This window comes from Gymnoscopelus braueri, assembly GCF_963280865.1.
Source record: "Gymnoscopelus braueri genome assembly, chromosome: 10".
Taxonomy (NCBI): domain Eukaryota; kingdom Metazoa; phylum Chordata; class Actinopteri; order Myctophiformes; family Myctophidae; genus Gymnoscopelus; species Gymnoscopelus braueri.
The window spans coordinates 32,396,333-32,419,023 of record NC_137611.1 but is presented as its reverse complement, the minus strand read 5'-3'; the positions used below and the strand labels follow the sequence as shown (position 1 = coordinate 32,419,023).

Below are 22,691 nucleotides of genomic sequence, written 5' to 3'. Positions count from 1 at the left end.
GTCACTAAATTACAGACAGTGATAAAGCACTTCACCCATTTTCAAATGTATCCTCAAATAATTGGTTCTCATTATAAGAGGACCACATTTCCATCTATTCACTCTGCGTCTCATTGGTGAACTATGGACAGTTCGGAAACCTGCCTACATGACATCTTCGATGGGGAGTCCAAGCTAATAGAAACTACAGCCTTTCTCTTCCTGGTAAGTTAACATACTAACATACCTAATTTATAGAAGCCGTTATTCTTGCATTAAAAAAAAAAAACTGGTTTGAAATGACTGAACCTGTCTACCGATGATGTCACTGGCAGGCAGCTTTCTTAACAGTCCACAGTCCTCATCAGACACAGATGAGCATTAGTGAGGACCAATTATACGAAGATAGGTAAAGAAAAAGTGTGAAGAGGTCCTTTAACATTGTCCCTTGAGGCACAGTCCCAGTAACAAACAGCCAGTCTTGAATCACCCCCTGTATCTACTGTTCCACTTTGATGCCAGCTTCCTTCAGCTCCTGAATCAAATACTCGTTTTGTGTTATCAGCTCCCTTTTCTCCTTTTCCAGTTCCTCAATCTTCCAGCTCATCTGTTCCACCTCTGCAGAGAGTTCGGCATTCCAATGCTTCAGTGCCTCGTTCTCCCTTCTATAGAGGTTCTTATCAGGTTTATCCCAGGATTCAATTCTCTGCGAAGTTTGTCCGCTTATTGTTCTTGCTGGTTGCGCCAGCATTGGTGTAGTTCTTGCTGGTTGCGCCAGCATTGGTGTAGTTCTCGCTGGTTGCGCCAGCATTGGTGTAGTTCTTGCTGGTTGCGCCAGCATTGGGGTAGTGCTCAAACCATACCTGGAATTGGGTCGTGATTCTGCCTTTAGATGAACAGTAGGCCCGTACACCCGTCGTTGCCGGGCTAACTTATCCTCATTTATCATGTTGTTTATGCGCTGTATGTCTCTGTGATGGTCGGTCATGACTGATGATGCAGATTGAATAACTATTTCATGTGGGTATTCGTTTATATAAGGTTATTGCTCATGGCGTTTGGTGCTTCTTATTTGAAAAGCTCAAGCGCATATGGACATACTTGGTGACGTCAACGGCCAAATTAGTACAATGCCCAGCCCATCACTGTGCTGATTGGCTGCGGCCTCAGGCGAACTCCTGCCTCATGAGATTTGGATGGAGGGTGATTAACAATCTGTCACTCGCTCACACAGGTATAAGCAGTGGAATGTTGGTGTGGCATAAGGGTGCAACACTCAGGAACGGCGCAAGTCCGGAACAACGCAATGCATATCCCACCCGGTTATGCAATACCTGTACTTGTTGTCAGAGTACTCGTTGTACCCGAGTACCTAGTCCAATACACATTACCATTACGTAGAGGCCACACTGGGAAAGACCTAGCCTGTTGAATGTCTAAATGGAAGTACTGGAATTTGGCGTGATTGGTCGAAAAAGACAGCTTCTGGGGGAAGTGCATACAACGGAAGTTGTATGCATATAGACACTCTCTGCATAAGGTTCTTACCAGGCTTTTCTCCTCGGAGATGAGAAAAGGCTGGGAACAAAAAGGCTATAGTCTATGACGTCAGTACTACGACGTCATAGTGATGACATGAGGGATCTCCTATATGGGTATAAAATAGACAGAGACAGGCTTGCCCAACACCTCACTCACATCACCTGTATCTAGTCGATCGGTCAGATGGTTTTGTGCATTTATGTACTGTCCAGCATAACATGTCAAATAGCAACAACACTGTCGATTGAAGTAGATTGATCAACTCTTGTTCTATAAATGAGTTCTATTGTACATGCTATAAAACAAACATGACGCAAAGCTCGGCCGATTCGTGAAGCACATGGGTTGGGTTTGCCAATCAAGCATCAGCCAATGTCTGTAGACACAGACAGACAGACCTGCAGACAGACAGACAAATACAGACATTCAGGGATTTTTGATTCTGGACAACGGCCACTCGGCACAACACATCCCCAGATCAGCTGTGACACTGAAACACGTTTGAAGTCGATTGGTCGGATGCCCAGATGGTGACCAACTCATGCCTGTGACAGATACGCAGACACAATATCACAATATTCATCAGCAGTGTGACTGCTGATGAATATGCAGTAGCAGATTACATGGGGAACTTGTTTTGCTGATTCAAGGAGGAAATGCATTAGGGGAAAATGTTTTATAAAATGTATACAATTACTTTTGTCAGCCAACTCACCTTGATTTCTTGTCCCACATTGACAAGGTAGCAGGGGGCAAGTGTAGCTAGCCTGGCATCGTACATGAAACCTTAGCCCTCAGATTTGTTAGGTTTCCAGGCTAAATAGTAGCACTAGCATCGTTTGACAAAATCCAATTTGGCCCAAGACTGAGGGGGTTATAGATTTTGCTTAGTCAAGGAATAAAAAATCCCTCAGTGGGGAGGGCCTTCATTGACAAAATCCCTAAACCTACGATTGCACTTGCATGATCATTTAGATTTGTCTACTCTACAGTATGTGACAGAATTGGTTTTCGAGATCCAATAACCCTAGTCATTAAAATACAGCATTTCTAGGGTGCAGTTTATACAAGGCTGTAGAACAGTGTTTAGTCATAAGTAAAGGAGAAGACAGAGGTCATCAGCAGTATCCATCGGGTTGAACTTGTCCTCCTCCATAATCATCATAACGACATGGTTTCTTTTCTCTCTTTCGACACAAAGCTCCCATTCATTTCAAGGGTAAATTGGGTAACCCGACACTTCTTCACATACAGTATAGGAACACATTCAAATGTTTTTTCCTCCATGTATTCATCCTGAGAAGTGTCTCATCTTTGCTTGAGGATGGACAGACATTCCATTTAGCCATTGCTGTGAACATTGTGTTAACAGACTGTAAATCCATGTGAGCTACTATTTTACTTTTCACTACCTGAAGCATTCAATAGCATTTGTTTTTACATAAATCCTCATGCATTGACTTTTTATTTCACCTGGTTGTGTCTTTAGTCATTATCTCCTCTTTTTCCTTGTCTGAGAGGAGGTATGATTGAGCTTTCTTTGAGACAGCTCTGTGATCAAATGATCTGCAACAAGTATGTGCACACACCCACTGCATTCTTATACTGTAAATGCAACAGTGAACACGTTTATATTTTTCACTGCTTAGTATCATCAACATGGTTGAGTTCGTACCTAAAAGAACATTGAATTTAGATACTAGAGTTTCAAAAGTAGTTTGCAAGGATCCAAGCAATTTGCAGGAATGGTATTGTGCCTTCGGTAAATAGTACAGTGGTTTCGATGTGGGTAGAGGACCCAGTGATAAGGCCATGATGTCCTTGCTCGCGTACAGCCGGAGATACAAATTAAGCCATTGTAGCCTACTTATGTTTTTTTAAAGAGACTTTAGAGGTTAGCTGCCCGAACATCTAGAGTATGTCGCACCGCCGATCCGACCAATATGTCTGAGTCATGCGATCACCTGAGTCATAGTGTCGGGGCTTTGTCAGAGTACCCGTTGTACTCGTCTGTCTGTCCCTTTTGTGCCCATATATGGACATCCCTGATGTCATTAGTATATGCCCATACCCTGTATATTGGCATGCCCATGGCATATTGGTTGGATCGGTGGTTCTGGACAACTAGATATCCATATATGCCCATACTGTATATGGAGGTTCTGGACAACTGCATTTCCGAACGACTCTGCGGAGGGCACCGCACTCACTCGAGTCCTTGCTGATGCATGCTCCGAGTTTCAAGTTGGTCGGTCCCATATATGCACATATATATCTGTGGTTCTGGACAACCGGATCTCCATATATGTCTATATATGGGCACATCGGGTTTGTTTATGGTTATGTCTGAGTCATAGTGACATAACTATATATGGGCGTATATAGTTTGTTTATGGTTATGTCCGAGTCATACTGACCTGCCTTTATATGGGCGTATCGGGTTTGTTTATAGTTAAGTCTGAGTCCGAGTTATGGACTCAGACATATGGTTATGTCTGAGTCAGAATGATGTGGCCGAGGTCGTACCTATATATGGGCGTTTTGGGTTTGTCATAGTTGTCTGAGTCAGATTCACCCTCCCAGTGGTCCGCGACCCTCCCAGTAGCCAATTTTAATATAGGATGGAGAAAGACAAAGAGAGGGGTTGCTTACATTGGTGATACCGACATATACGGTTATTGTTGACAAACATTATCATGGGACTAACATTAACATGTCTTCATGCATGGTGTTATTTTCAGTTTAAAAAGAGTGTTTGAAGAAGACAAGATTAACTCCAATATTCTTATTGTCAATGATCCTCTTCTTGACTATTTATTTGTGCTGACATGGGTGCATTTTTTATTCTCTAGCATTCTCATGCAAGTGAAGCTTGAGGCCATGTTTTATTAAATCTAAACATCTGCCTTAGCACAGCCTCCCAATTATCATCACACTTACATCAGACACAGTGCAAATCCACATGACAACAGTCCAGTGTTCTGGACTTGGCATTACTATTCACATCCACTCCACATAAACATCCACATACTTTTGAATGGTTTCTGAATAAGGCGCATTGAAAATAATATTCAGTAGACTACCTTAACACAATCTGCGCAGCAAGTCAGAATCTTCATTATTTGTACAACACAACCACATCCACAAAGCCTGTATTTCCCCCAGCAGACGTATCAATTAAGGTGTCAAAAAATTATAGTTGGCATAAAAATGTCTAAACCCTTCCTTGAACACATCACCCTAATTAAAGTAAGCAGTGTATTATATTGTATTATAATACTCAGTGAGTTGATGGTTTAACAGCTTAAACTTAACAGTAATTTGTAGACTAATTCATTTCTTAAAACATTTCTTATAATTCCTTAGAAACACTAGCATACAGCCTATTCATTTGTATCAAGTGGAAAACATATTTGGCCTAAATTTGATAGCTTAATGTACCTTAATGTACAAACTACTGACAAATAACTTATCTTAGATTAATATTATGTGCCCTATGAACACTAACAAGCTTTTTCTACTGTAACTTTTATCAGTGACTGCTCTTGATGTGATCTTTGGTGTCTCTTACTTAAATGCGAAAGAAACAACTGAATGTACTTTAAGTTAAATGTCCATGCCTTACCCATACATCATACATTATGGTTAGCATGCCAATGACCCTAGACACTTATCATGACAACTTACATACAGGTCCTTGAATAACCATGTAGAACAACCTCTACACAGTCAATGTTTTCTTAATTGACCACATTCATTTAAAATGTAATTGGGTTGATGGGGTTCACACCGCCTTAATATAATGTAAAAGCAAAATGGCTGCCGTGTGACTATGGTCAACTGTGTACCACTACCAGTTTACCAGAATGAATTAATATTCAAAATGTAGGATTTAGACTGTAGAGGTTAAAGTCTGCATATTCCTTCATCAATGGGAGCAGAACTGCATGACATTTGTAGACAAATTTTAACTACTTGGATTAAAATGTAGTCTCTGGCTATAAAATACAGTAGGTGAATCAGAACACAACAGATGATTCTCTTGTAGGTTTCTTTTTCTCTATCTTGTCTGTTTCTCCATTTTTACAGATACATTTTCATTATCACTCATTCTTACACTATTATACATCCACATTCAGATTTTTTGTTTGTTTGTTTTTCTTAACAAAAGTCAGTTCCTCGGAAAAGTATGACAAACTAGAAGCACCAGTTCTCGACATTAAATGTCTAGCACTGTTAAGCACTTACCTTAGATTTAGTTTATTGCATTGGATGTCACTCATGAAAGCAACGTGAGAAATTTGCACTACATTAGATCAGACAATATCATTTATGCTGCTGCTGCTTGCTTGGGGCGATGATGCCACAACCTACATGTAAGGATGAGAAGTACAGTCAGCCACTGCTGCAACAGGGACATAGGGTGGCCACCCTCTTTCCACAGCCGAGGTGGTTCTTGTGCGTGAAGAGGACCTGGACCAGCTCCATCCTGATCTCCTTGTGTCCTCTCCCTAATGGCCACTGCTAATTGAATCCCACGTAATCTCCTATATGCCTTCTTTCTAGTTGATCCTATTTGTCGATGAGCTTGCATAGGCTCTGCCGGAGGTCGTTCAGGTCAAAGATCTTGATGTCCAGGATTTCGATGGCCCTCTGGATCTCTGAGTCCATACGGTCTCGGTCTTCAAGCGTGTTGTTAAGGTTTTGCTCCGTGTTTTGGATGCGCCTCTCCAGCTCTGAATTACGCATCTCCACATCCTGAGTTGGACAAGAGGGAAGAACGGGCAGAGAACAACTATGTAAAAGAAGTTGGTAACACTTTCTATGAAGCCCATGTCTACAATGCTATAATTATAAGCACTACATATACATATTCAAAATGCTTTATATTTTAAAGGCGCCCAGGCCACTCTGACACAAAGAAAATGCTGGACGGCGAGGTCACTGAAACGCAAGGCTGGGAAGAGGGGTGCTCCTTACCGTTACCACAGAAATGCATAGCAGAAAGGTATTAATGACTGAATAAACAATCTACACACTAATGCTATTAGCAGCAAGAGCTGGCAGCCCGTATAGCCCATAACTCTATGGTATAGCCCCGTAGCTTTAAGCATATCCCATAGCCTGGGGGACCGTAACCGTGACAACAGACGTGGCCACGCATGCACAGTAACGGCGAAAACTGCTGCCGTAGAGTTAGACAGAGTTTCTAAACAGCTTGAATTTGTGAAAAGTGAAAAACAGGCTTCCTCACGGTCTGCATAACGTTAATGGTCAATGCACGTTCAAGTTCAGATCAATTGCTCAAGCCAGTGAGGAGAAAAATGCGGATCAGAGAGTGTGACTTTCCTTAATTATATGTAGGATGACCTCAGACTCTGCGTGTATAGACTGAGTCAGCTGTGATATCACCCATTGGCTTCTACAGACCCGTTTTGAAGGCACAATTTCAGCTAATTCAAATCCACCATCTTGGAATTTCAGGTCCCGAAAAGCAGGTAAGAAACGTTTGTGCTGCCGGCTTAACTGATTGGCTAAGCTTCGCGTCACATTTGTGCACCGCCGCCAATATAATTAGCAGCGTCAGCAATGGAACAGAAAGTACGAGCACTATAGTCATGGGTGAATGAAACCGCAGCGACAAAAAGCGACGGCGCGAAGCAAAACACGATGTGCATCATCATTCCGGACTTGCATGGCCCCAAGTAGTTAAACGATTATAATGCATTATATGTATGCTTATAATGCATTATAGACATAGGCTTTATAGAACATATTACCAGACTGGTAGAGAAAACATTTGTACTCTTAAGCTCCAAACTTTTGACAGCAAACTGCAAGAAATCTGCTGCTTGCCAGCCAACCGCTCTGGCATGATCCTCCATTTGTAACTCAAATGTAACCAAATATAACCAAATAGACCCGTATACAAAACCCGTACATTTGCACACTCTAAGAGTTAAATTAATGCTCAGGACTGTGTAATTGCCGATCCTGTCAAATCATATTAATAGAACTGATGTATTTTGTTATTGAGCATTTATACTAGTATAAATTGCGTAATGTAAGAAAGAGTAGTCTTTCACTTGTACCTGTAATCTGTGCATAGCCTCATCTCTCTCCTGCTCCATCTCATGGTATTCTGCTTTCTTACTCTGCAGACAGTGGATCTCCTGGAAAAGCAATAAAGTAGCATGTTACATGATGCATCTCTCCATCGGTAGGCTACATAATATTCCATTTCTATTTTAATTTGACATTGTGTGCCAATTAATTATTAAGCCATAGCATATTTCTACATTTCTCACTTCTGCTTTATAAAAATGTAAATTTGTACAAGTGATACCAGGTGAGTAATTTAATACATACATAAATAATAAATAAAACTGTGTGTTGAAGTGGTAGTCCTCAAACCCTGAAAATAAATTGTGCAACTGTTGATACAATGGTTAAGAAGAAATATTTATATAAGGAACACGGAGAAGAAAGACTTAGTGAAATGTGTTGGTGAAATGTGCACCATACATGACATTTCACACATTCTAGGCTGTGACCAATGACCATTGCACAATCTGAAATAATTATGTCTGAAAACAACTTATAAATGTAAAAGAATGTAAAATATGTTTACATTTACATTTTTATAAAAGAGAAGTGAGAAAAAATTGGAATATGCTATTACTTAATACATTGTACTGTATTTTCTATAGGGCTACTGAATGAAGCATTCATCAAAACATTTAATAATTGAATGGTTATCTACAGTGAAACCTTTATTATTTGAGCCTTTTGATTACACATGTTGTATTTAGAGCTACTGAAGCAATGACATGTATTAAAATTCAAGACAAAGGCTTACTATTAACATGATATGTTAGATGCTGTGGAGCGTGGTCACTGGGAGAATGGGATTTTTAAGCAGTATAAGATAACAGTGCATATTCAACATTGGTGCCATGGCAGAGGTCTACAAGAGGTTTACAAGACTGAGCTTTGGTAAAGAGAATGGTGTGCCCTACGACAACACAAACCTCATCCTTGGCCTTAAGCAGAGCCTCTAACTCCTCAAGTGATTGGGTCAGCTCATCCTTCAGCAGGTCACTGGGGCCTTGGCCTCCATGGGCCTCCAACTCAGCCACCTTATGTGGATAAGCATATATGAAACACGCACGCACGCACGCGGACACGGACACACACACACAGGAATTGGACAGATTTCAAAAGCTGTTGCTCGCCGGTACTCGTACAGTAGCTACTACTACAGTGACGGTTATCTCTCTCTATCTCTTAGACTTACATAATTGCTCCAACGGTGTGAGTATCTCATGACAACGAACTTGTAGCTTGCCAAGTTTTCAAAAGATGATGAAGGGCTATCTTATAAGGCACTAATACAGTAGTAGGGCAGTGAAACTTCATATATACCTTTACTATATATACATTACTGGAACGTCTGTGAAGACTAGCCTCCCCTACCTCCTTCTGTACCATTTTACCTTCCCTACTGCATTCTGTAGCATCTAACCTCCCCTACTTCCTTACATAAGCTACCATCTAACCTCCCCTACCTCTTCCTGCACCTTCTAACCTCCCCTAGCTCCTTATATGTACCTTCTACCTACTTACTGTAGTCCCCTTGCCATTAAAGCATTGCCACCCACTTTTCATCGTTGTCCTCCAAATACTCCAAATAAGTACCAAACATGTTCTCCCTGCGGGCACAGTTAATATCTTTATAACTGAACTGGAGCACCTGGAACATGGACAACTAAATATGGGAAATGTCTCTCTAACTCATCACAGGTTCACTATTAGAGACAGTGAGTGGTATGAGTGATCTCTGTGCATGAATAAAACAGGAAACTGTAATAATCTGTACCCTCTGAGATTCACTCACTCTCGATTTTTCAACAATTTAATTCCATAAAGCTTATGGCATTATTACAGGAAGACAGCTAATGGCCCTGGATTGGCTTACTGGCATACTGTGCTGTTTCTTACATAAAATTAGATCAGTCGGTTATGACACTTTATGCTTTTCATGCTTTTTTTGTGATATGACTCAAACTGTTTTATGGGGACAATGTGACTTTTTTTTTAAACTCTACTGTACGGTATGTGAAAATGAATGAATACCTAAACCTCCCCTGCTTAGTGAATGGCTCAGACCACCTCCCAAAGCAGCAGGCAGGGCTAGAGACACACCACCATTATCAAGTAACTGGGAATTGAATCCTCACTGCAGTGTCAGTTGGGCCCCATAAAACAGAACCAAACTAGAAGGACACCTCTAAAAGGTCCCAACCTATGAGACGGTCTTGAGAGAGAGAGAGAGAGAGAGAGAGAGGAGAGAGAGGAGAGAGAGAGCGTACAGTATGTGTGTGTGTGTGTGTGTGTGTGTGTGTGTGTGTGTGTGTGTGTGTGTGTGTGTGTGTGTGTGTGTGTGTGTGTGTGAGAGAGAGAGAGCGAGAGAGAAAGAGAGAGAGAGAGAGACAGAGAGAGAGAGGGAGGGATGGAGGCTGGATTATTTTTAACTCTCTATGGGCAAGGAGAGGAGTGCTAGAAAAATGAAGGAAAAAAAGGGAAGAAGAAATTAGTATGGCTGCCAGCTCCCTCTAGTGATTTCTCATTTCTCCTAACTGGGACATTGAAAGTAGGATATCGCTGTCCTACAAACCCCTCTCCCTCTCACAACCCCCGGAGACGTGAACCATTTTCAGCCACCTGGTCGTCATCTTAAGCTAGAAAAAGGAGAGCATGCCGCAAAGCAGACCAAGGCCTCACTTATTTGAATTTGAGGATAATTTGTTAATTGTAATGATGATAATTCATTGCTGACATTTACAAAGTGATAGAAGAAAATAAATTGGGCATAAATACTATTACTACAGTAATGGGGCTGTAATGGAAAAGATATGAAAGTCCTAAAAGACAAAATAGGAGGGGTTTGTAGCCATCAGCTTAAATGAGCACCCCCTTCCCATACCCCCAAAATGAATTAGCTGTCCAGTAAACCTTAAAATCCCTTTTATTGATGACCAGAGGTACCTGCAACCAGTCTCAGCTTTGATGTGACTTAAAGGTAAAAATGTGGACAGAACATGGATAGTCACTGTATTTACAGTATATGGCCTAAAGTCCCTCATGATAAAAGTGACATGTGCATGTGCATATTTGGTACTGTATATTTGATGTCAGACTGGTTCAATTGTTCAGAAAAAGATATTTTCGGAAAGGAGGAATTGAATTGTCTGAAAATGATGGCCCAATCAAAACCTGTGTGACCTCTCTCGGCAGATAAAGGCCACACGCCTGGGACATCCATCTCTGTCATTATTGAAAAGCAAAGAGACTGAGGGAGAAAAGAGAGCGACACACACTGACTCATCAGTGTCACATTGTTCTTGTTTGGCTAAGGCTTTGCTCCTGCAGTGACCTGACCGTCTGCTGTCACTACAAAGTTTCACCGCACTGACACTGAAAATTGGATATGTGTCCCTGACCATCAACTTCTGCCCTGCTTCTTACAACAGGAAGAGATAAGACAATGATGGAGGACTGTATTTAGCTTGGCTATGACCAAGGGCAAAACCAATTCAACTTTTCTTCAGAGCATCATGAGGAAGGTCTAATTGGAGGATATACTGTAATACTTAGTGTACCGTATTGGGGTCAAAATATTGACGTTCATTCTCACTGTATGGCAAAAAAGGTCCCAAAATCGCAGTTCTAGCTCATAAACAAATGCAGAGGGGATTTTGCCAATATTTTAAAAACTAGTCCTGGTATGTAATTTGGGGAAAGTGAAATGTCTTTATTTATGCTGTATTACCCTTGACGGAATTTCTCTAGTGCAACAAAAGTGGATGCAGTAGTTCACAATATAGGCACAATACGATCATCAAAGACAATGCCAAAGAAGTACAAACCAGGAATCATTAGTTTTTATATATAGGCAGAAACCGCCTTCTTTGCATTCATTTACTGTAGGTGCAAGCATTTTGATTTCAAGAACTTTTTTGCCATACAATGAAACAGTGAAAGGAAGTATTCGGTTCAGAAGCAACAGATAAAGATTATATTAGAACAATCCGATATTTTGACTTATATCAAGCGTAGGTAGCTTCAACAAGTTGAACATAACTTTAAAAAAAATTCTGTCTCATCTTTGAACTTCTACATTCTAGTTGTACCTGTTGTCTTACACAAGCTAAATATGTCAATATGAAAATATACTACATCCTCTAGTCTACACCGACCTTTGCTGGGTTATTGGGTCGAAAGTCATACTGTGTAACTTATTCAATTAAACAAAAGTTGTTTTTGATATAATCTTTCACTGGCATATTTTTTTCCACAACCATTTGAACTTTTCTAAACACAATTCAACCAAATTTTACATGAATATCAAACATCTAATACATTTCCCGAAAGGATTCAGTCTGACCAGAAGCAGGGAAAAAACATATCCCCACAGGCAATAAAAAAGACCAGCGGAGGGGATATCAAAAGCAGAGACATGGATCCCCCCGCCCTCGGCAAATGGAACCCTGTTTGTAGGTTCTCACCTGGTCTCGTAGCCTGTCAGTCTCTTCCTGGTAGGCTGCCAGCTGTTTCTTCCACTGCTCAACATTGGCGTTGGCCTCGTGCAGCGCTGCTACTAGCTTGGTGTTGCTGTCCTGCAGAGTGAACAGCTCAGCCTCCAGGTTCATCTCACAGATCGATCTGAAGAGAGAGACAGACACGCACACGCACACACGCACACACACACACACACACACACACACACACACACACACACACACACACACACACACACACAGGCAGTGAAATGACAGTGGATGTGTTGGATGCAGCTCAAAGTGAACTTTACTCAGGTATCTAGTTCGTCGCCGTCCGGCCTTCCTAGCCCGTGTTATTAAAGAAAAAAACGGGCGACAATGGACAAAACTTAATCGAAAATCGGCGATCGATGCGTGACTTTGAGGACATTAGGTATGCAATGACAGCTTTTCTTTTTTTTCAGGTTTTCAGGCCTAAAAGTATGGTAATCGGGTCGGCCGGCAATAGGTGCCCTTTTGAAATTCCAGCCCCTGCCTCTCCAAATCCCTCTGCACGTCCCTGACACACACACAATGTAAACAAACGATATTTAGAATTGCAAAAATACACAAAAATCTCTGTATCTACTACAAGTACAACTAGAATATAGAAGTTCAAAGATGAGACAGGAACATTTCTAAAATTCAAGCATTAGATGGATTAATTCATGTAATGTTTAAGAGGAAATGTCAACGTATGGCACAGGCAGCAAGATACATGCTGCTCATATTTTTGGGGAAACACTTGACAAGAATAAAAAAGTCCAGAGCAGTGGTTCTCAGTGTTTCAAATATAGTCCTTTTATGAACCGGAATCAGTCCTCTTCAAGTGGACCAAGAAGTGGACCAACATAAAACGGAAAAGTGTTTGCTTTCACATTGTCAGTTAATTTGAAAGAGGACTCTGTTCTCTTTCTGATCAACTTCAGCTCTGATGGGGCCTCTGTCCTCTTTCTGTTCTGTTCCCATTATAGTGCATTTTTAGGGTTGCACTCTCGACGTCTACGGCAAGCATGGAGGGTTAAAATACAATGGCATAGAAGATAGAAGTGAACCTGGAGCCTTTTGTGTTCACAATGCACAAGTTAAGTGACCCACAAGGCAGACTATAAGTGAGTCATACTTAAGCCCTCTCCAGACCAATCCGAGTCGGCCCGATTTTGGGCCGAATTGGCTTCGGGAAGCGTCGGCCAGTCGGTTAGGGGTCCGTCGGGGGGTCCGTCGGGACCTTTTCGGCCGACCCAGAGCCGACCGAACATGTTCAGCTTTTTAGCCGACTGGTAGCGCAGTGGCAGTGACAACAGAGGGCTGTCGGTGTTGCCAGATTATGTGAGAGAAACAAGCGACCATGTCTAAGAAAACCTACATTCACTGTTTCTCGTGAGGGAGAGGGGGAGAAAGAGAGAGAGAGAGGGAAAGAGAGAGAGGAAGGGAGAGAGGGGAGAGAAAGAGAAAGAGAGAGGGGAGGAAGACAGAGAGAAAGAGGGTGGGAGAAAGTGGGTGAGAGAAAGGAGATACCAGGAGCGAGGGAGAGAGGAACGGAGAAAGCGGGAGGGAGAAAGAAAGGGAGAGAGACGGAGAGAGAAACTGAGGGAGGGAGAAAGAGGGAGGGAAAAAGCGGCAGAGAGAGAAGGAAAGAAAGAGAGAGGGAGAGACAGAGGGAGAGAAAAAAGGGAGAGTGAAAGATTGAGAGAGAAAGAGCGAGCGAGAGATTGAGGAGACGGAAAGAGGGAGAGAGAGAACGAGCAATTAAGTGAATTGCTTTCACCTGCTGCTGCTGCTGCTGTGCGGAGTGTGCTACAGGGCATATCTCCGCCAAGCCAGGGTGACCTACCCAGGCTCATGAAATTCATATTCAGGCATAGTAGCCAATTAGAATGAAATCTGCAAAAACGGACTCATATACTGATACAGAACCATATATTGGCTATATATTATGGCTGTCGGGTGGAAATCTTGTATGTTCCTTTTTTATTATTATTTAAAAACCATTTAAAATCGTGAAAATAGCCAATCTACAAGCTGTAATTATGAATAATTAAGAAATACTATATTTTAAAGAGTGAAAAATCAACTAAAGTCATTATTAGTGCAAGTTCATTCACATTTCATTTGAATGAAAATAACTTGTGGGTAAAATACATTCTGTGAATCTAATGTGATTAATGTGACCCCTACTTCAGTCAGTAAAGTCCAGGGCTGAATGTGACATATTGAGACCTATATAACTAAATATTGGTCATTTGCCAACACATTATTTTGTGAAATAAATGGGTAATATTTCACAGATAGTTATACTATTCTTATAATATATTAAAATACAATCATCCTTAACCTTCAAGTTAAATGCATTATTTCCGTGGACTTAAAAATCAAAAATCTTTATTATTTTTTTGGATGGCCTTCCTGCCCTGGCAGGAAGGCCGGGCAGGGCCTTTGTGCCCTCCAAAAAATTACAACACCAAAGGCCAAGTGGCCTTGCCCCTAAAATGACGAAATTCCAGGCTTGAATGCAATAGATGTACTCTGAGTCTGTTACAAGTAAAAGTCCGGAATTCAACATTTACTTGAGTAAAAGTACTAAAGTATTGGTACAAAAATGTTTGAAAATAGCAGATCTACAAGCTCAGAACGCGTGCATCGCAACACGTTGTGAGCTTGTAGATCTGCTATTTTCAAATAGCTTATAGGTATAAAATAGGGCTAAAGTGGTTAATGTATGTTTCATAATGATTTATATCTGCAAAGTAACTAGTAACTAAACATTTCAAATAATTGTTGTGGAGTATATAGACAATTGGAAATACTCCAGTAAAGTAAAAGTACCTCAAAATTGTACTTAAGTACAGTACTTGAGTAAATGTACTAGTTACTTTACACCACTGCACGTCAGTGAAGAAAAAACGCTGGGAACATAAGTGGCTTTGCAGGGAAACAAGCCCAAAGTCGCTTATAATAAGCAGACCTGGCAACGCTGGCAGGCTAAAAGTCAAATTAGCACATGAATGGCCAGTCGGCTGACAGACTTAAATGGCAACTTTTGCCAACCGAATACCAGTCTGTTGCAGTCTGGAGTAGTCTGCAATAGTCTGGACGAGTCTGTTTGGTGCGGAGTTGCCTTTAGACCACGAGTATGACTCACTTCAGAGGGGTCGTAGTTTTTTTGGAGTGTTCACATATGTGTGAAAAATAGCTGACTCATGATCTGAGTCCACTTCAGGGGCTGAAAGGGTCCAAGTACAATTTCAAGGACTCCCAGTTTGGTATGCATTAGGCCACAGCCACCCCATAGCTCCAGAAAGTGTAAAAATTGAACCAAATGGACCCTCAGGGTTAGGGTCCATTCTCAGAGTTACAGACCTGTAAGGGTCCTTTGGGTTCCTATTCCTAACTATCAATAATTTAGCGAGGTACCCCCTGGAAACTCCTAAAGGACCCCCAGGGGTCCCGGGACCTCATTTTGAGAACCACTGGTGTAATGTATAAAGATTGCTATATGAAACAGATCTTTATACATACTGCCAAGCTGCTCTACATAGCAGTGTGCATGCAGAGCATGCACAGAGCATAAACATTTCAACTGCTACAGTAGTATAGCAAGTGTTTGAACATAAGAAAACTGTTGGCCTCAGGCTCCAATCAACACACACACACAACTATGACAGCTCTGGCAAAGACAATAGGGGCTGCATGAGAACACCTATGGCCACGACTCTGAATGAAGGCTGCTATCATTAGATCGTCATTAAAATAATCAAAATACAGCACACAACTCTTTCAACATCGTATGTGATGTTGGATAGAGAACTCCCGATTTGAGTATACAAGAGTATCGCAAAGCCAAAAGACAAGAAACATCATTGTCCATACACTACTCTGATATTCAAAGACTGCTTTCGGGAAGGAGGGGGGAGACAGACTCTGCATTCATGGCCAAGTTGAGCATTTTGCTCCACAAAATGCTTGTGTAACCCAGGCTTGAAATTACCCTGCCTGAATTTAATAATAATTCATGGGATAAAATAAGTTAATTTTAGTTGACTTATAAAGTGCTAAAAACGATTAAAATGCCTTTTGAAATACACACATTTAAGTTATACAAGTATACCTAAAATGTTGCTCTACAAGTCTGTTTAAAATGCAAAACAAGCTATATACATGAAAGGGAAAAAACGTTGCCAAACAAACAACAAGGTGCCTTACAGGTTTCTGCGAAGGGTTAAAACTACCTGGCTCTACCTGTTGATTGCCTCCCCAAGTGGCCAATCAGTGAGCCTGTGAGCCTTTTATGACCAGCCTACTAGTGACTACTTCCTGTTACTATATAAGCAGAGAACTTCCTTTTCCTGTTCAGATACACATGGTGATTCTTCATTGTGCTGTTGTTTACACAGACACAGAGACAATCTTTTGCAATCCACTTGGTAAGACTAAAAAATGATCTTCCAAATCATCCACATTCTTAATGTTGTTAGACAACTTCTGATATGTATATTGTGTCATTTAAACTTTGTAGAGCAGTGTGAGACCAAGGTGTGCAAATCACTGACCAGCCAGGTGAATTTGCAGTGTGTGCCCATTCATTCATTGATCAGCGGTGAGTGAGACAATGTATAACTGTTTGGTTGATTTAACTCAGCTGATGGTTATGTTAATAGTGTTGTAGCCACAAAAGTTGGCAGGATTTATTTTGTATTCATGTTACATGTTGAAACTGTGATTATTGTATTGTTTGTTACTGAAGGAACATGCTGTTTAAAACACACATGTAGTATTTTGGGTTATAGTGATTGAAGAGGTAATATTTAGTGCATCTTTCACCTGTTGCTAGCCAGGTGGGAGATATTAAGCATGTTTGAGCCGTAAATACCTCCAAGTTTCTCCTCAAAACAACCCTTTATGGACATTTGAAGTGTACTTTATATACAATTTACCTCATTTCATTGTAAAAGTTAAAGGAGAATTTCATAATATTTTTATTTTTGTGTAAAAAGAACAGTTCATTGAATGTTCAATGCCTGAAAGATTGTAAAAGAGAATAAGCGCTTTAAAAGGTTTTCAATGTATATTGATGTACATGATTACTAAAAGAGAACATGATTAAGCTAATTAATGCAAGTTAAAAAGTGTTGATTGTTGCTATTTCATGGGGATTTAAAAACATGATCTACACAGAGTGTGTGTGAATAACACAAGCTATTGGGTCTTGTCTGATCTACTATAGGTCAGGTTTTTTTTATTATTGGGTGATTCTGATTCCAACCATCATCATCTCCTGAGTGCTTCACGTGGAGAAGAGGACAGCGCTTCCCTTCCACTCACTGAAGAGCCCAGGTGCATGTGAGACTCCAGTCTCCATACCCAAAATCAACGATTCCCCAGATCCATAGATTCCCAGTTCATACTGGGTGGCGAGCTAACCAACCTACAGAGTCTGGACACTGATGGTGATTCCCCTCCCTCACGGATTGTTTGGTAGGACCAGTCAGAACACTGTCACGATTCAGATAAAGGGCCCCAACGAGAACAAAAACCTCAAACTTTGGGAACAAAGGGTTTTCATATCTTTTGCCGGCTTTTCTTTTAGTTTATTATTTTTCATATGCTGCAGCTGTTGTAAATTTCCATGTGCTTTGGTTGTAATAATAAGTGGCCACTCAACAAATTCAGTTCATCGTTGTCTGTGTCATTATTGATGTGCAACACTGGCTCTTAAAAACACTAGAGTTTTCTGATATTAGCCCAGATATTGACATAAACACTATTGACTACTACTTACCTGTTTTCTCTATTACTAGTTCCGTAACTAGGGTTACAGAATTGGCGAGCTAGCCAGGAGCCAGTAATTTGCATAGCAATACTGAAATTACTTCCAATATGGATTTTGTACAAAGGTCTGGTGTTAAAATCCCAAATGCAGTCATTGTTAGCGGGGAAACCCGAGTAACAGAACAGAATGACGAGGTCATTGATTTTCTTAGAAAGTACGGCACTATTGAAAGATCCATTTATGTTGATGATGATTCGTCCCAATTTTACCAAAACCTGATCGTTGAATACTCAAACAGCGAAGCTGTAGAAGACCTAAAGGCAATTTTGCCATACAGAAATCGTACATTGCAGGGTGAACACAGTATTGTTTATACTGTCAAAACACTAAGCAGTGTGTACACTACTGAAATGGGCAGTGACATTATCAAAACCTACTTAACTGAGCTTAAAACCTTAGCCAAGCTAAGCGGCAATGAGTTTGAGGAGGTGCTGAAAGAAATGATGTCCCAGATTAGCAAAGATATTGGAGCTGTGACCCCTGTGACCAAAGAGGCCTCACCCGTGCATGTCGAGACCACTGTTGTCACCCCACAGCTTCTTTCCCCCAATGAACAGCCCCCCATTTCATTCTCAGATGCCCCTCAGAGAAGAATTGGCCCAAATGTCACTGACTCAGTCCCGATTACTAGTGAGAGAAGAGCCCCCTCACTTTCAGTAAGCGACATGAACCCCCCAGAAATACAGAAGGTCGTGGTCGAGCATATTGTGAGAAGGGAAGATGTAAGCTCACACTTGCAGTCTCCAGCAAGGCTCCGTTCCTTCTCCGGCAAGACTCCCAGACCTAACAATGAAACCGATTACGACACTTGGCGCTCACATGTCGAGCTGCTTCTGAACGATCTTAGCATTTCCCCTCTTCAGATATCCAGAAGGATTCTGGAAAGCTTGCTTTCACCCGCGGCTGATGTAGTTAGAGGGCTACGGCCTGATTCACCACCTTTAACCTACCTGCAGCTGCTCGACTCAGCTTTTGGCACTGTCGAAGAAGGTGATGAGCTTTTGGCTCAATTCTTGAACACTTACCAAGATCCTGTTGAAAAGTCCTCCACTTACCTCCATCGGCTACAGGCAGCTCTTAACCTTGTCGTGAAAAGAGGTGGCATTTCACCAGAAGAAGTAGACAACCATCTCCTTAAGCAGTTCTGTAGGGGGTGTTTCGATTTTGCTCTGCTTTCTACTCTGCAACTCGACCAAAAGAAACGCAGCCCACCTACATTCTCAGAACTCCTGCTAATTGTGCGCACTGAAGAGGATAGACAGCAGCAGAAAGCTAGTCGCATGAAAAAACACTTTGGTGCCACAAAGCAGCGAGCCCAACTGCAGTCTCATGGTGCATGTGCCTGGCCGCAGTCAGAAGAGGAACCAGAAGTCAGTCCCAATGCTATTGAGGATCTTAAGAAGCAGATGGCTAGTCTGCAAAGTCAATTAACCACCTGAACCTGCTGCCGCTCATCCTCCAGAACGCGCAGCCGGGACTTGTTGTTCAACAAGTCATAGACCTTGCCGTTATAGATCTCAAAAAAGGCGACATATGGACAGAGATCCAGGCAGGCGTACCTCCGGCTGTTAATGAGGGTGAACACATCCTGGGCTGCCAAGGCGTAGATGCCTTTAGTGCTGTTCTGGCGCTTCCCAGAGAAGTCACCTCCCATCGTATGAGTCTTTCCACTGCCGGTTTGTCCATAAGCAAAGCAAGTTGCCATGGCACCTTCAAAGATAGACTGGACCAGGGGTTTGGCCGTGAACCTGTAGACCATGTCATTAGTGACGCTCTCGTCGAAGGAGTAGTCAAAGTTGAACTCTTGATTCTCCAGGTACTTGGTGAGGTCCACCTTGGTCTTGGGTTCGTGGACCAGCACAGTTCCATTGCCGGGCACAGAGACCACATCTATCTCTTTTCTAGCCAGTTCTTTGCTGTTGAATGGCCGCTTGCGAGGGAAGCATAAGATTTCAGACAAATGGGAGTCAACTATCCATGTTGTGGTGAGCAGAGCAGGTACCCTCCCTGTCTATACAGTCAAACCTGAAAACAAGGATGGTCCTCTCAGGACGCTGCATAGAGACTTACTTCTCCCATGTGGATACCTACTTACAGAGGAAAGCAATGAGTCTGTCCAACAGCCTGCAAGGCGCAGACCAGCAACTCGTGCAAATCCGGCTGTAGATGCCGATCACTCCTCGGAAGAAGTAGAAGAGGACGATGATCTCGTTCCAGTCTACTGGTTCAGAGAATTGCATCCTTTTATCAATGCAAATCAGTGAGTTGGCCAGACAGTATTGTGTGATCACTGACAATGGTTATTAGGTTTCTTTACTACATATATTGTACTGATTTTTATTTTGTTCTTTTAATAAAATTGATTTAAAAATATGGCTTATTGGTGTTATTATTCATAATGTATACTGTTCTGAGGCCAAATATTATTCATAATTGATCCGAGGCCAAATAATAAACCATATAAATGAATCATTGAGTTGTTTTAGTGAAGTAATTACACATTTTCCATGTTATCCATAAAAATGGCCTATAGGAAATTTTGCTATCTGATAGACCCAACGTTGCTAAATGTCAACATTTGCATAAAAACTTACCAAAACATTTTTTTAAAAACATTATATTTTCCTCTTCAAAATACTCCTACAAGACCATCTGAAAGTTTTTTTTTTTTTTTTTGCAAGTACAAATATATCCGGGTCTTACAGGGTTAATGTTGTTAGACAACTTCTGATATGTATATTGTGTCATTTAAACTTTGTAGAGCAGTGTGAGACCAAGGTGTGCAAATCACTGACCAGCCAGGTGATTTTGCAGTGTGTGCCCATTCATTCATTGATCAGCGGTGAGTGAGACAATGTATAACTGTTTGGTTGATTTAACTCAGCTGATGGTTATGTTAATAGTGTTGTAGCCACAAAAGTTGGCAGGATTTATTTTGTATTCATGTTACATGTTGAAACTGTGATTATTGTTTGTTACTGAAGGAACATGCTGTTTAAAACACACATGTAGTATTTTGGGTTATAGTGATTGAAGAGGTAATATTTAGTGCATCTTTCACCTGTTGCTAGCCAGGTGGGAGATATTAAGCACGTTTGAGCCGTAAATACCTCCAAGTTTCTCCTCAAAACAACCCTTTATGGACATTTGAAGTGTACTTTATATACAATTTACCTCATTTCATTGTAAAAGTTAAAGGAGAATTTCATAGTATTTTTATTTTTGTGTAAAAAGAACAGTTCATTGAATGTTCAATGCCTGAAAGATTGTAAAAGAGAATAAGCGCTTTAAAAGGTTTTCAATGTATATTGATGTACATGATTACTAAAAGAGAACATGATTAAGCTAATTAATGCAAGTTAAAAAGTGTTGATTGTTGCTATTTCATGGGGATTTAAAAACATGATCTACACAGTGTGTGTGAATAACACAAGCTATTGGGTCTTGTCTGATCTACTATAGGTCAGGTTTTTTTTTATTATTGGGTGATTCTGATTCCAACCATCATCATCTCCTGGAGTGCTTCACGTGGAGAAGAGGACAGCGCTTCCCTTCCACTCACTGAAGAGCCCAGGTGCATGTGAGACTCCACAGTCTCCATACCCAAAATCAACGATCCCCCAGATCCATAGATTCCCAGTTCATACTGGGTGGCGAGCTAACCAACCTACAGAGTCTGGACACTGATGGTGATTCCCCTCCCTCACGGATTGTTTGGTAGGACCAGTCAGAACACTGTCACGATTCAGATAAAGGGCCCCAACGAGAACAAAAACCTCAAACTTTGGGAACAAAGGGTTTTCATATCTTTTGCCGGCTTTTCTTTTAGTTTATTATTTTTCATATGCTGCAGCTGTTGTAAATTTCCATGTGCTTTGGTTGTAATAATAAGTGGCCACTCAACAAATTCAGTTCATCGTTGTCTGTGTCATTATTGATGTGCAACACTGGCTCTTAAAAACACTAGAGTTTTCTGATATTAGCCCAGATATTGACATAAACACTATTGACTACTACTTACCTGTTTTCTCTATTACTAGTTCCGTAACTAGGGTTACACTTGTGAGTATCAAGGACATACAGTAAACAGGCAGGGGCTAGAGGACATGGACAAAGTGTGCAGGAAGACATGGTTGTCACAGTTTAAGGCAATCATCACTGTCATTACAATCTGTGTTCCTCCATGTTTAATCAACAATGCTGGTAAAATCTCTATGACAGTCAAACAGAATTTATCTTCCGGGCTGTATGTAGATTTTCAAGGCTTAGAATATGGGTTTATTTCTCCCTACAGCTATCAGTGCCCTGAACAAGGACAAGAAAAAATATATATATATACTTGCAAAAATGTACATAGGCAAGTCCAAATGATGTATGCCATCTGCACAATCGATAAATCATGATTGTAACTACCCCCCCCCCCTTATTCTGCACATTCCAAGATATTTTACCATACCTGCCTTAAGAGGTTTTTATCATACCTGCTTTTATTACCTTTATACCATATAACGTTTTCTGTATCCATATTATTTTCTTCTACTTCCAGTATAATAATAATACTATAAAATAAAAAATATATAAAATATAATACTATATAATATAATTATTATTATCTTTATCATATTTATCGTGATTCCAAAGCAAAACGTACAAATGATAAAAATGTGTAGCTGCTTCCATTCCTTTCTCTGTGAACTGATGTTAAATGTCAACTATATATAGCTTTATTATCTTAAGAA

At 40.9% G+C, this 22,691-nt stretch overlaps 2 protein-coding genes across 3 annotated transcripts in view; both read right to left on the bottom strand.

The window, feature by feature from the left end:
* Positions 1–4,343: 4,343 nt before the first annotated feature.
* The window catches only part of LOC308094051 (homer protein homolog 3-like), a 40,358-nt gene continuing 22,010 nt past the window's right edge, over positions 4,344–22,691 (bottom strand). For both annotated transcript variants that reach the window (XM_080440500.1, XM_080440499.1), the window contains 4 exons: positions 12,090–12,246; positions 8,553–8,660; positions 7,614–7,694; positions 4,344–6,279 (listed from right to left, as the gene is read on the bottom strand). In XM_080440500.1, coding sequence (XP_080296626.1) covers positions 6,094–6,279; positions 7,614–7,694; positions 8,553–8,660; positions 12,090–12,246 — 532 coding nt within the window. In that variant the 3' untranslated portion in view covers positions 4,344–6,093. The remainder of the gene's footprint in view (positions 6,280–7,613; positions 7,695–8,552; positions 8,661–12,089; positions 12,247–22,691) is intronic.
* On the bottom strand, positions 19,376–20,192 carry LOC308092783 (kinesin-like protein KIF2C; the record flags this gene model as incomplete). The annotated part of the gene is made up of 2 exons (XM_080438883.1): positions 19,376–19,923; positions 20,048–20,192. 2 exons carry the CDS (start codon positions 20,190–20,192, stop codon positions 19,376–19,378), a joined length of 693 nt encoding a protein of 230 aa, XP_080295009.1.